General features: G+C 35.9%; 1 protein-coding gene across 1 annotated transcript in view; it reads right to left on the bottom strand.

Annotated features, from left to right (window-relative positions):
* Positions 1–3,705: 3,705 nt before the first annotated feature.
* LOC128014473 (USP6 N-terminal-like protein) overlaps positions 3,706–15,643 on the bottom strand; it is a 28,703-nt gene continuing 16,765 nt past the window's right edge. Inside the window, exons 7-14 of the mRNA XM_052598067.1 lie at positions 14,358–14,467; positions 11,519–11,567; positions 9,730–9,850; positions 9,525–9,619; positions 9,372–9,437; positions 8,575–8,674; positions 8,171–8,323; positions 3,706–5,968 (exon numbers count right to left, since the gene is read on the bottom strand). Of these exons, the coding sequence (XP_052454027.1) occupies positions 4,734–5,968; positions 8,171–8,323; positions 8,575–8,674; positions 9,372–9,437; positions 9,525–9,619; positions 9,730–9,850; positions 11,519–11,567; positions 14,358–14,467 (1,929 nt within the window). The 3' untranslated portion in view covers positions 3,706–4,733. The remainder of the gene's footprint in view (positions 5,969–8,170; positions 8,324–8,574; positions 8,675–9,371; positions 9,438–9,524; positions 9,620–9,729; positions 9,851–11,518; positions 11,568–14,357; positions 14,468–15,643) is intronic.

The following is a 15,643-nucleotide window of genomic DNA, read 5'->3' as shown; positions in this document are numbered from 1 at the left end:
ATAGTTTTTGTTTATATTATGAATTTCATCTTATATTTAAATCAAATGTAACATTTTAGGAATTTTTGCTTTAGCAATTTGTTATAGACATGAACAAAGTACTAGTAAAAATTACAAAACAAATAAATAAATGTTTTTTTTTTATTAATTTTTAGTTTACTTTTCTTTCTTTTTTAATTATTTTTGAACTTCAACTTAAAGGAAATTAAGAAATGCTGTCTTATCAAATAGAAGATTTTAAAAAACAATTTTATTTAAAAAACAAAAATGTGCATGTACAGAGGCATCATCCCTGGTCTGGCCCAGCTCAGTCCGAAAGCCGTGCTGCTCATCGCCTCTCAACCAGATTCACAAACACCGAGATATCATCTGCTCACTCAGCTTCTGCTTAGACAACAGAAATTCAAAATCGGCCCTGTTTACTTTCTTAATTAATACTTCTATTCTTACAGTGAATGTTTAATAATCAATTACTCATCTGCCGGCTCAGGTGATCGGTGTGGGCTGTAATCTGGACTCGGAGAGACTGTCTCACATCATCAACATTTCACTGGTGCATGCCGAATAGCACAGGCAAGCAGGCCAGGGTCATCGTATAGATGTATACATCATCTTAAAGCTGAATAAAAAATCTTTCCATTGATCTATAGTTTATAGGACAATATTTGGCCGAGATACAACTATTTGAAAATCTGGAGTCTGAGAGAGAAAAAAAAAAAAACCAAATAATGAGAAAATTGCCTTTAAAGTTGTCCAAATTAAGTTCTTAGTAAAGCATATTACTACTCGAAAATTATGTTTTTATATATTTATGGTAAGAAATTTACAAAACATCCTTTTAGAATATTATCTGTACTTAATAACTTAATGATTTTTGGCCTAAAAGAAAAAAATCTATAATTTTGACCCATACTATGTTGTTTTGGGATATTTCTAAAAATATGCGACTTAAGACTGGTTTTGTGCTCCAGGGTCACATTTATCAAAACATTCTTAAATCAAGATAAATGTTTTTAAGATGCAAACTGAAGATCTAAAAAATGTAACCAAATTAGTCTAGAAGAAACAGACATTTTCTGAGTTCAGATATTTGTCCTTTTTTTTTTACAATATAACATCACTTCATTTTGATACATTTCTCAGAAAACAAAACAGGTCATCTTTAAAATCTGCTTTGATTTAAACATTTCTGGGAATTTGCAATGAAAACTTTGCAAATCCCTGTGCCTTGCCCCAATTCCGTCTCTGAGCTCTTCAGGCAGTTCCTTTGACCTCCTGATTCTCATTTGCTCTGACATGCACTGTGAGCTGTAAGTCTTATATAGACCAGTGTGTGGCTTTCCTAATCAAGTCCAGTCAGTATAATCAAACACAGCTGGACTCAAATAAAGCTGTAGAACCATCTCAAGGATGATCAGAAGAAATGGACAGCACCTGAGTCAAATGTCACAGCAAAGGGCCTGAATACTTAGGGACATGTGATATTTCAGTTTTATTTTTTGTTTTTGTTTATAAATGTCCAAAAAAAAAAAAATACTGATCTTTAATACTTATCTTATATTCTCACAGCAGCTGTGAAGTAACAGTCCTCCATCTGACAGCAATAGCACTTAAGACTTTGTCTTGGCTCACTGTGAAGCATTATGCATATTATTATTGCATTTTTTTTACAATAAAACTATGTATATGCAATCATGTTTGTCATATGACTTATAAGCGGTTACCTGTGAGAATAATGCAATGGGCCTGGCCTCACTAGCATGCGTGCTTTTGGCCCAACAGTGAAAACGCATCTAATGGTGCCTTTATGAAAGATAAATTATGGTAGAAAGGTAAAATGAATGGCTTTTAAGTCCGTGTTAAATGCTGTTACCCATCAGGCAGATCTGTGATGTAAGTTTTCCTTTAAATCAGTTAAAGGGCATGGGTTTCTGATGTGCTTTATGCAAGTGAATGTATATTAATTTATAGAGAAATATTTAGGGATGCATCGATCTGATACTTGGGATCAGTATCGGCCCCGATACTGACATTTTCTGCGGATCTGGTATCGGTCAGACGAGGCCGATCCAACTCCGATATTGTGCATATACTATTCTGAGTTATTGTTGAGACCCACACAAGGCACATAAACATTATAAAGCACCAAATATTGTGGACATATTTCAAGTGTTCTGAAGCTGCTCCATAGTTCAATGTGAGGTACAGATTTATACTGAAGTCAATAAATTCAAGCTCACGTAAACTCTTCTTTCTGCTACAGCTGTCTGTCATCCTCCATTCTGCAATCAAACTGTGTGTCACGTTCAGTTACTAGAGTCAAAACGATGACACTCTTTCCAAGAGCGCACATTAACTGAGGTTTAAAACTGTTCAAAGAAAAGGCTCATTAAACTAACGCACAGATTTAATAGAGTACGTATCAATATCTCTACCCTGCGCACTGTGACTCATCAAGCTCATCATTCTGTGTACAGGATGCGCATAAGCGGTCTGTGCTGCTCTGTATAGAGTCTGGGAACATGACGTCAGCAATGCAATGCATTCTGGGACTTTAGGACACGGACGCTGCTGTATGTATTGTATTGGATTGATAATAGACTGTTTTGTTTGCTCTCTACAGCTAAAAAAATAAGTTACAATGGTAAAACCTTGTTGTGTAATTAACTGCCATACTCGTACTCATGACCGGCATGGAAAAATCATTTGAATGGAGTGCCATTTTTCAGCTTTCCCGCTGGAAAACCACATCTTGATCTCAGGTCTCCGAGTTAACAAAGCGGCGTCACATGGGTTGGTTAGCAGCAGTAAGAAGGAAAAGAAGGATTGTCCCTTTGGTCTGATATATACACACGTATGCATGTGCATTTATATATATATATATAAATATACAGAAATGTACGTTATATAAACAACTTTTTTTTGGATGTGATTAATCGTTTTGACAGACTTACAATAAATGTTACCTATTCATGAACCACATCTCCTGCATTATCAGTGTTATGCATATTGTATACCAACTGTTACAGTAATAAACGGCAAAGCTCTATAGGCGCCTTTAGTATTATAATACTTTTCTGCGCAATCAAAGATTATTAATAGTCTTTTTAGTTCTGTCCTATCTATCACATGTTGCTGCCTTTAGTACTGTGCTATACATTTAAAAGAAACGCCTTTTAGATTTCTATATAAATTTATATAATTGTAAAATACATTCATGTAAACAACAATAAAAACGTGGATTTTATTGAAAAAATGTTATACAATTATTGTGCACCCATGATTTTTCTACAATCTAGAGTATCTTTTGCTGCTGAATTATCCACTTACCTAGTTTATAATTGTATTTTTGTCATAGATTATGATTATATATTTTTTCTTTTGTTATATTTCATTAAAATTAAGTTGTGTTTATGTAGTAGATTGTGACTAATGATCAGGTCAACACAGAGAAGTACAGAAATTCTACATTGATTTAAAAAAGAAAAAGAATCTGTGCTGGTAACGGATTGGATCGGTATCGGAAGATACTCAGAATTTTTGGGATCAGATTGGTTCTGAAAAAATGGTATCGTTGCATCCCTAGAAATATTTGACCCTGGTATTATATTATATCACGTTGTGCTTGTGCCATATACAGTACATCTGAATGTGAAATTATAATTGACAACAGCAATAATGTAAATATTAAAATAAACACTCAACTTTGTTGTAACAAAAACAAAAGTTTTAGTTGTTAATCAAATAAGTCAAGTGAACAAAGTTCAAACATTAAACTGTTTAAAAGTTTAAACAAACTGATCATCAAGACCATTTAACCTGAGAAGCATAATATAAATGCAATTAAATATAAGCTCTTAATACAAACAACAAAGTGCAAATCAAACCTGTTCTATATACAATTACACAGCAAAGCCATACAATGACCCTGAATATACAGTTTCTTCATTTAAACATTCATTGTGGTGGCTGTATTTCCCAGTATATAATTTTTGACCAAGCTGTGCTTCATCATCTCCCACAAGATGGCACAATAGGGCAGTATACAGCAATAAGGTTTACAGGTTTCCTTTTTTTAAATTTACTTTTTGAGCAAATCAGAGACTACTGAAAAACCTTTCAATGTAATCAGGGAACACATGTCAGTGTGGTAAGATCCTTGTTTACATTTCCACAACATCTCCATATTTAATGTGCATCGTTAGATGCATTTTCATAAAATAACCAAAGTTTAAAAAGAAAACAATTGCACCAAGATATATAAAAAAATAAAATAAAATACAAACTTAAAGAAACTTAAAGAAATAACAACTGATCAAATTGCGGGGAACGTAATATCTCCCATAAAACAACAGAAACAAACAAAATAATGGTCACTGTCACGTATTTTGTGGTGACCAGTGGAAATATCAGTAACTCAGTAAACGGATTTCATTTCATTTCAAACCACATGACGACTACCTGGAAGACTGGTTGCTCAACTAGCTAAATGGTTCTTCTGAAAACTGCTACAACTATAAATGTTTCACCTTAGAAAGGGGGATTCCAACACACAAAATTTGAATGGCACACTGATAAAACACATTCTAGCATTCTGTTTAGATCTGTCATGTATATGACACATTGCAACATCTAAAAGTTTGAAATACGTTCACTTGATATCATCGAAACACAAAAGTCCAAACGATAGAAACATGCCTTCAGTTCACACTACTTAAGTGTGACTCCAGCAACTAATGACTTGAAACATGCATTTGACAGAAGTCTGAATTGGAGTGTACAGGAGAAACCATTGTGGGTCGTGATTTTTTGGGCGGTAGTCTTGGGAGCTGGGACTGACTCCTATCTTGATCAGTCTGGTTTGAAACCACCTGATTGGGTCGTGATTTTTTGGGCGGTAGTCTTGGGAGCTGTGACTGGCTATTAACTTGATCAGTCTGGTTTGGAACCACATGATTGCATGGGACTGAAGATACGAGGATGGGTTTATCTGCAAAGTCAATAGGTGGTTGGGAAAAAATGCAGTCTGAAGACCCCCAACTGTTTGCCTCCTCAATGCATGAAGGAGGTGGGGGAAGTGGCGAAGAGTCGGGCGTGTAGAAGAACATAGATGGGGGCGGTAGAGAAAGAGACATGGCATCTTCTGGAGGAAGGGGAAGGGTGGTGTTCATGAGACTCAAGTCTGAGTTTTGTGGTGCTGTGGCCGCCATCTCCAGCATCCTCTCCACAGACTGATGCTCCTCTTCTGAGAGGTTGTCGTAATACGAAGGTCTCCGGTCACCTGGTGATGGTGGCACATAAAAGTTGACCGGAAACTTGTTTAGCTGGCGATAGGATTTAAACGAGGAAGGTGACGAAAATGGATCTTCTACAATGAGATCCAATGGTTGGGTATTTGGTGGTGGAGCTGGAGCAAGGCAAAATGGGACATCCTCCTCCGGAGGTGAAAGCTCATCCTCTTCTTCGGTACAGGGAGGAGGTGGAGGGGGTAATTCTTGGAGATTCAAAGAGTGGATACTGGATGAATCTGTTATGGGTGGTTGGTATGGAGGAAGCCAATCGTCAGACACCGCTGATAGGGGTCTACTAACACATTCATTTTTCAACGAAAGAGTCTCTGCTGAAAGCGGTGCAGATTCTGGGTGTAGTAAATTATCTGGTCTTTGTACAGGTGCACTGGCTTCATCCTTCACTGTGGTTCCTGGTTCTTCAGGAGTAGCTTGTGACAATAAAGAGTTGGAATTTAAGTGGGTGTGCTTTGAAAGTGGGGAATTGGATGAGGTAATGGTAGGGATTTGTTTTTCGTTGCTCTGCTTGTAGGTGGTGTTGCCTTCTGTCTGAGGCTTTGTTGAGTTTTGATTGTTGTGTGCTGATGGTGGTAAGGGTACACACTCCGTCTTGTTTACTGGAAGCAGTTCTATTGGACGTTCTTCGCCCAGGGGTATCTTTGGGAACTCATCTCCCTTGGCTACAAGTCAAGCAAAAAAATTAAATAAATAAATAATAAGAGTTGTTATAATAGTCTAGAATTGCATAAAACCACAGTACACTCTTTAGATTTTTTTTCTCTTTTTTTTCAAGGTTCAGCAAGTAACTGCATTATAGCTTTGTGAATGCTTCGAACTTCTTTGAGTCACCTGTCCAAATGATTTTCTAAACATCTATGGCATAAGATGTGCTTTGTGGAAGCTTCTCTAACCTGAGCCTTTATTTTTGAGTCTTCACCAGGGATTCTCAACTCTGGCCCTAAAGGTCCAGAGTTTAGCTCCAAATGTTTGCTCCTTGATCAAATTCACCTGCCAGAAACTTTCTAGTAATCCTGAAGTCCTTGATTAGCTTATTGAGGTGTTTGATTATGGTTCGAGCTAAATACTTCAGGAAAGTGTATCATGGGTGCCAGAGTTGAGAACCCCTGTTCCACACTTTATGACTCCAAAAGACATTCAAAATTTTGTGAACATGGCTTCCTTAATTACAGTATTGTTCAAAATAATAGCAGTACAATGTGACTAACCAGAATAATCAAGGTTTTTAGTATATTTTTTATTGCTACGTGGCAAACAAGTTACCAGTAGGTTCAGTAGATTGTCAGAAAACAAACAAGACCCAGCATTCATGAAATGCACGCTCTTAAGGCTGTGCAATTGGGCAATTAGTTGAAAGGGGTGTGTTCAAAAAAATAGCAGTGTCTACCTTTGACTGTACAAACTCAAAACTATTTTGTACAAACATTTTTTTTTTCTGGGATTTAGCAATCCTGTGAATCACTAAACTAATATTTAGTTGTATGACCACAGTTTTTTAAAACTGCTTGACATCTGTGTGGCATGGAGTCAACCAACTTGTGGCACCTCTCAGCTGTTATTCCACTCCATGATTCTTTAACAACATTCCACAATTCATTCACATTTCTTGGTTTTGCTTCAGAAACAGCATTTTTGATATCACCCCACAAGTTCTCAATTGGATTAAGGTCTGGAGATTGGGCTGGCCACTCCATAACATTAATTTTGTTGGTTTGGAACCAAGACTTTGCCCGTTTACTAGTGTGTTTTGGGTCATTGTCTTGTTGAAACAACCATTTCAAGGGCATGTCCTCTTCAGCATAGGGCAACATGACCTCTTCAAGTATTTTAACATATGCAAACTGATCCATGATCCCTGGTATGCGATAAATAGGCCCAACACCATAGTAGGAGAAACATGCCCATATCATGATGCTTGCACCTCCATGTTTCACTGTCTTCACTGTGTACTGTGGCTTGAATTCAGAGTTTGGGGGTCGTCTCACAAACTGCCTGTGGCCCTTGGACCCAAAAAGAACAATTTTACTCTCATCAGTCCACAAAATGTTCCTCCATTTCTCTTTAGGCCAGTTGATGTGTTCTTTGGCAAATTGTAACCTCTTTTGCACATGCCTTTTTTTTAACAGAGGGACTTTGCGGGGGATTCTTGAAAATAGATTAGCTTCACACAGACGTCTTCTAACTGTCACAGTACTTACAGGTAACTCCAGACTGTCTTTGATCATCCTGGAGGTGATCATTGGCTGAGCCTTTGCCATTCTGGTTATTCTTCTATCAATTTTGATGGTTGTCTTCCATTTTCTTCCACGTCTCTCTGGTTTTGCTCTCCATTTTAAGGCATTGGAGATCATTTTAGCTGAACAGCCTATCATTTTTTGCACCTCTTTATAGGTTTTCCCCTCTCTAATCAACTTTTTAATCAAAGTACGCTGTTCTTCTGAACAATGTCTTGAACGACCCATTTCCTCAGCTTTCAAATGCATGTTCAACAAGTGTTGGCTTCATCCTTAAATAGGGGCCACCTGATTCACACCTGTTTCTTCACAAAATTGATGACCTCAGTGATTGAATGCCACACTGCTATTTTTTTGAACACACCCCTTTCAACTAATTCAACTAATTGCCCAATTGCACAGCCTTAAGAGCGTGCATATCATGAATGCTGGGTCTCATTTGTTTTCTGAGAATCTACTGAACCTACTGGTAACTTGTTTGCCACGTAGCAATAAAAAAATATACGAAAAACCTTGATTATTCTGGTTAGTCACATTGTACTGCTATTATTTTGAACAATACTGTATTCCCTCTGGTATTTGCTCTCTCAGAATGGTCTCATTTACAAGAAAACACATTCTGTCTTTTACCTGGAGGAGGAAGGTCAAGCTTCATCCTGCGGAGTTCTGACATAGACGACTGTAGGTGCTCAATCACTGCATCATCGCTCATGTTGAAGGAAGAAGCAATACGCTCCTGCAGAAACTCCCTCAGGTCCTCCAGAGACATCTTCAGAAGACACTCTGATGGAAAACAATGAGGCTTTAGACTTCATAAGCTTCTAATTAAACTCATCTAAACTACCCAAACATGAAAATTAAAGAACTTCCGCCTGATAGAAAATCTTGGCAGCTGATTTACCACCACAACTTGTTTTTGAGCACTACTGCCCAAATTAAACATAGTTTTAACAGTTTACCAGAAACTATACAGTTATATGCTGTACAACAGCTCATGTGGGTCTATAGAGGTCAAGAGTGGGATTCATTCTTACTTTTGTGCAATTTGAGGAGCGTATAGGCCATGGCGGTTAGAACTTTTTCTCCTTCTAATATGTAGATGTCCCAAAGACGCAGGGTGAGTGTAAAGGGTGTCTATATAGTAGAAACACAACAGACTCAAGTCATCAACCAGCTAAGGAGAGCTCCAACATGAATAAAACATTGACACAGGATTCTCTAAAGGGTTCAGCCCGACCATATGAAACTTTTAACAGATGATATTTCCAGTCTTTTTCACACAAAAACTTGCTGACGTAATTCTCACTGAGTATTCAGCACAGAGTTGCAAAATTTGGACTCTCTTTGGATTCGGCTGGTGAAAAATTATGTCCTGTCGAGGCAAGGACACCGACAGGGTGTTAATAAGACCTTCTGTCCAGGGCCTGGACTGGATCAAAGAGAGGTGGTCAAGAAAGAGAGCACAATTTCACCATTTATCTACACCTAAAAGGTCCATATTTATGAGTGGTAATAGGTGCAATTACAGTACCACTATGAACCTTTTAGGGGTACATAAGCTACAAAGATGTATCTTTAAGGTTACTACCCAGTTACAAGCTGATGAACCCCTAAATGTAATTTTTTTTTTATATAAATTTGTTAAGGTTGCATTGTGGCACTTTTATAATGGACTGGAAAACCTGTTCCAACACACCACCTCTTATATTAATACAAGAAAAAGGGAATGTTTGTGACAATTTTTTTGATTTCTTTTTGATTCACTGAAAGTTTCAACTCCACAACTGACACCTTTACTAATGCTTTAAAAACAGTGAAAATGATGCCTCACCCTGTCAATAAAACACTGAAGGAACCATTTGGTTGTGTAGATACCAGTGGACATCTGTTCCTTTTCCTGAGTTGAAGAAATCATTTGAAAACGTAGAAAGTGCTTATACTTTGTTAAAGTCAAACAACCCGAGTTTAAAATAAGAAATCTCACCAAGTGTTTCCTCAGTTTGGAAAGGAGTTTGGACAGTATTTGGTCATGATGAACCTGAAAACGGTGGAGTTTGGGAAACCCCGGGATGAAGAATCCTTTAAGAATCCACAGAGGAAGACACAGAGATGTATCACCAATTACAGAGTCTACTACAAAAACAAAGAGATGTATTTATCTACAAACAGATTCCGAGAGACTTACTCACCATGCATGGCATGTTTCTGATTGGTCAGTAGCTGTGATAAAGCCCAAAATGCATCTTCCTCATTCATGTACATGAGCAGAATGGCAGCGACCTGACTCATGCCCTGACAGTAGCTCACTTCCTACACAAAACCACATAACCAGATAGACTGAGTACACATTGTCACAAACATTACTCAAGATTCACACATAGATAGAGAATGGCCTAAGGATTAATAGTGCCGATTTCACCAATAACAAAACAATAACTTTAGTACTTTTCTTTTCAATAGAAAGAACACAAGATGAAAGAGGTTAAATTCAAAGTCCCATGCTTCTCTCCATATCTCTCACTCACTCAATCTCTCCTTCCCCCCACCATCACCCTCTTCTTGCCCAGTTGACCCACGTTCTACTATACAACATCGGGAAGGAAAAGGAATATAGTACCATTTCCGGTCTCTTTGAGACTGACGCGCTCCTCGTTTTTTTTTTTTTGCAAACAATGAAATTTATGTGCATGTGTCCCAGTTGGTTTGTCAAACATCCTGTCAAACCATTATAAAAAAAACGATTTCTTCCATTTGTCTTGTCCAGCTTCTAAATCATCTATATTTAGGGTTAATTCCCAGTAGGTTCCCAGTAAATAAATAAAATAGCATATCATGCAATTAGCACCAGACAGACATCCTCTATTATTGTCCAAAAGACCCTGGTCACCCATAACCAGTGGGCAACATCAGAGTCACTGTCTCTGGATTACTCGTTCTCCAACCAGATTCTGCACACACTAGGTATATTGTTTCTAAACCTTGTGAGCTGCCTCGCAGTCTACTGCCACTAACTTCTAAATCAATATTTCTCTCATTTTGTCTGTCTTGAATAGTTCGCCTTCTTCACAAAGGATCCTCCTGTTAGATAAAGCCTATAATGGTTTGCTGGTCTTTCGGCCAGATCGAACTGGTTTGTTAGCTGGTTTAAGAATAGTTGTTGGGGTTGGCAAAAGTCAGAGCCAGTCTGCAGATTTTGTGTTGTTAAAGACGATCATTATAATATATAACCAGCAAAGACTGAAACAGACTATGATTCCATACAGAAGGATATCAAACTTGTTCTAAAACCAGTTCTAAATCATGCATTGTTTTCATTTGTTTCCTAGCAATGAGGTGCATGTTTCTGTATAAGTTCGCGGTGTTCAGAAAGACTTAATGTTTGGTATTTTGGGACTGATCTTCAGTCGTTTAGTGCATAATGCCCAGATTTTCTCTGTAAACATTTACATAGTCTATGATGCATAGTGTTTTACAACCAGGTTTTAAGAGATATGTTATCCATTCTAGCTTTAAGTTTATTCCATTATTATCTTAGAGCACATACATTTACAAACAAAAGGGATTACGGCAAAGTTAACCCAAAACCACAAATGTTATCATCTGGGTTTATGGTACCTACTATTATTAACATGCGACCATTTGGGACACAATTCTCCTTATCTTGCATTTTATACAGTACGGATGGTATTCACATTGGCATGTAGCCATGTCTTTATTCACTGATACAAATACAAGTTTTATTTTCAGGTTAGGGTCTATAGTCATTATATTTAGCTTATTGTAAGAACAATAGAAGTCGATGGGAAGTTGCCATTAGTGCAGTAATTGTGTGTGTGTGTGTGTGTGTGTGTGTGTGTGTTGACTGGGTGGGACACCGGACTGCCCTTCTTCCCCTCTGCACTGGTTCATCCAGTACATGCTGTTCTGAGTTACATAACACATTTACACACAAACATTCAAACTCTGTCAGCCTCTTACCGTGTTGTAGACTGAATACGCTGCCAGCACATTGAACAGGGCTTGCTGTCTGCAAAGGACAAAAAAAACAACAAAAAAAAAATGTCAAACAAACTGTTCCCAATATATTAGATGATGGCTATTATTAAGATTTCAAATACTGTATCAAGTTTCAGTGTATGCAGTAACAAGGTCAATGACATGCTAATATTTCTTTTAATCTCACAATTCAGACTTTTTTCTTGCAATTCTATCTTTATATCTCACAATTCTCACAGTTTTAGGTTTATATCTTACATTTCTGAATTTATATTCTTGTCAATGATTCGAGAACAAATAGATAATGGTGAGAAAAAAATAAAAATAAAAAAGTTATATATATTTTTAACCAATTACCTTTTTTTTCATTTCTATGGCAGAAACATATAATATAATATATAATAATCGAAAAGTTGAAAAACTACCTTCTTTTATATACATACACACACACACACACACACACACACACACACACACACACACACACACATGTTTTTGAAAAGTTTCTTTTGCTCATCAAGCCTGCATTTATTTGATAAAAAATACAGAAAAAACTGTCATATTGTGAAATATTATTATAACTTAAAATAATAGTTTTCAATTTGAATATACTTTAAAAAAATAATTTATTCCTGTGATGCAAGGCTGAATTTTCAGCATCATTACTCCAGTCTTCAGTGTCACATGTAACATCCAGTCGATCACATGATTATTTAGAAATCATTCTAATATTCTGATTTATCATGAGTGTTGGAAACATTTCTGCTGTCTAATATATTTGATGAATAAAAGGTTAGAAAGAACTGCATTTATAAAAAAAAATACTATATATTCTAAATCATATATTTTCTTTACTATCACTTTTTATCAATTTAACACATCCTTGCTGAATAAAATTATTGATTTTATTTAAAAAAAGAAAGTAAAAAAATTACTGACCCCAAATTACTGACTAGTAGTGTATATTATTACAAAATATTTATATTTTAAAAACATAGCTCCTTTTTTTTTTTTTTTTTTTTTATTCATCAAAGTATCCTAAAAAAGTATCACATGTTCTGAAAAAATATTAAGCAGCAGAACTGTTTCCAACTTTGATAATGAATCATCATATTAGAATGATTTCTAAAGGATCATGTGATAATGATCCGAAAAATTCAGCTTTGCATCACAGAAATAAATGATAATTTAAAGAATAATAAATTTAAAAACAATTATTTTAAATTGTAATAATATATCACAATATTACAGTTTTTTTCTGTATTTTTGATCAAATAAATGCAGGCTTGATGAGCAGAAGAAACTTCTTTCAAAAACATTAAAAATAGTAATGTTTCCAAACTTTTGGTCTGTACTGTGTATATATATATATATATATATATATATATATATATATATATATATATATATATCCTGGAAAAAGTAGTTTTTCAACTGTTCGATTTTATAAGAAATAGTGAAATAAATGTTTAATATTAAAAAAAATATTATCTGGAAAAACAAACTGTGGTATAACTGTGAGTCTCAAAAAGTCTCAGATTAATTTGATTTTTTCATGTGATGGCAAGGTATAACCTATTCTTGGTCAATGATGTTTATGCCATCAGATAATTTTTTTAAATACATTAAATACATTTTGGGTAATAAAGTTGCCATTTTCTATTAAAATATGTTTTTCCAAAATATATGAACCCAACATGAATCCAGTGATTATAAAAAGTTTAAAATGTGTCCTTTTTTCCCCATAATGGATCCATCTTTGTCAAAATTTTGTCCAAAAAGCACTGAGGGACCAGCCCAAATCGAACAGCAAAAAGAAAAAAGCTCACAGTAGCAGTAAGGGTCCATTCATGCATAAGCCATCACATCAGGAGATGCTTGTTAATAATTCATAATGTCTGCAGACTTGAGATTTAGTAATGCAGAGCAAGACCCTTCATGAGAAGCCAGAGGAAAGCAGAATTGGGACTAGTGTGTTGTAGAAACACATTTAGGAGCAACGCAAACAAACAACAGATGTGTTAAAGAGCACTTCCGCCCCATATCCTCTTATTGGCTGCGCAGAGCTAATAAAAATGTAGAAGTCATTGCTCAAAGCTTCCATCCACCAGATACCCCATGCAGAGAGGCTGGTGGTTGATCTATGTCTGTTGTGGGTGTGCCGCCCATGCAAACCACATGGCTGAAACCTTTTCGTCATGCACTTTGTTCTACAAGCTCCTTTCAATTTGTTAAGTAAGCAGGATGACTCTATCAAATGTCAAATTTACTAAAAGGTTATTGAGGGGCATCTGGCCAACATTTGTAAAAAAAAAATCATTATGCACTCATTTTCTGTCAAATTGTCATTTTAAAAATGGAAAAATAACCTAAATGTTTCTGATGTCTGTCAATTTTTAAGAGGATATACAATCCCAAGTGGGTCCTTATGATTTTCCTGTACAAAAGGAAATCTACATATAAATTTTTTTTTTCATGGCAGTGTGGCAGATCTTTCGTTGTTATGGACAACATCAAAGTATATATTTATTCTGGGCATAATGGTTAGAAGTCACCGGTTGTGTCATTTCCTGTGAGGCTGCTCACAGTAACAGGAAGTTGAACAAAAACTCAGTCACAAAGAGGAAGTAGCTCTTGTTTTGGTTAAGTTCACAAAGTCTGAGCACTTCATTTCAGAAACATCTTAACTCAAAACTCTTTATATTCGTTTGACTCAAAGTCTGCTTGCTAAACAGACCAGAAATCAGATCAGAACAGTCAAATGAAGATAAAGAAAGGCTTTCTTGTGCATGTGTAGGCATGAAATTGTGAAATATCTTACTTGACCCCAAAGCGTTCCATGAACATGATATGGTCTCTGAAAGTCCTGTTGACATCCAGGTCAATCTGCTTAATTTCTGTTGAATACTTCTTGGCTTGTTCCTTCATTGTCTACAACACAATTAAAACAAAAAAGGTTGACAATGAACAATTTTGAATTTTAAATGCAAAATTTTAGCATTGGCAGCACCAAATAGATTTGCAAAAATAACAAAATTTCCCAAGCACTCCCCTATCTGCCATTGGTCAGACAAACAGGTAGCCCCAACACAAACAAGTGTTGTAAATATAGCAATATACTCAAAGTAGGGATGCACCAAATGTTTGGCAACCAAAATTATTTGTCAAAAAAAAAAAAAAAAAAGTAAATTCAGTGTCCGGCCAAATAAGTGAAAAGACTGAGTGAATTGTACAAAACAATGATGTGATAACATCAAATAGAGGTGTTCATAAAAGCAGCAAACATGGGGGTAAAGTTGAGTCTTATTTTGGCCACAACTTTCTCTGTTTTTTTTTCTAATTTATTCTGCATAAATCTATTAATCAACCTCAGTCCTGATCAAAACTACCAAATATATATATATAAAAATATTACATTTTAACTCTTTAATTACCAGGTTCATAAATGGTGTCACTGATTTGGGGGAAAATAAACACACAAAATGACTTATTTTCAATGTAAAAAAAGAGATTGTGGACTGGATATTTTGTTTACCTTTTATCACAGTCTTGGGCATGTCAAAGATTAGTAACAACATTGACTTTGATGCATTGTTAGTTTTTGTGCAGCATTAGGTTTAAATTTTTTCTCCCTCATTTATTGTTCGTGGCTGTTTTTGCCCCATTTACTTCCATTATAACAGAATTTTTTGTTTGCAAAGCCATGACACCATATAATCATCCATTCTTGATAGTTGGTGGTTTTTCCTGTTGGGAAGAGGTCAAATTTGTTGTTTTTACAGTTGATCACTAGGTGGGACCAACCCTTTAGATAGGCCGATGCAAAAAAAAGCTTAGTTTCTGGCTTGTATATGGAGTTATATGGAGTATAGCAGCAAATTATAGTGTTTGTGTGTGAGATTCTTGATTGTTGGTGGTTTTTCCTGTTTGGAAGATGTAACATTGTTATTTTTACAGTTAATCGCTAGGTGGGACCATTAACCCTTTAGATAGGCCTGTGCAAAAAAGCTTAGTTTCTGGCTTGTATATGGAGCTATATGGAGTATAACAGCAAATTATAGTGTGTGTGTGTGTGTGTGTGTGTGTTTGTGTGAGAGAGAGAGAAAG

Source organism: Carassius gibelio, chromosome B25 (assembly GCF_023724105.1).
Source record: "Carassius gibelio isolate Cgi1373 ecotype wild population from Czech Republic chromosome B25, carGib1.2-hapl.c, whole genome shotgun sequence".
In the NCBI taxonomy this organism is placed as follows: domain Eukaryota; kingdom Metazoa; phylum Chordata; class Actinopteri; order Cypriniformes; family Cyprinidae; genus Carassius; species Carassius gibelio.
This window is presented reverse-complemented; position numbering and strand designations above follow the sequence as displayed.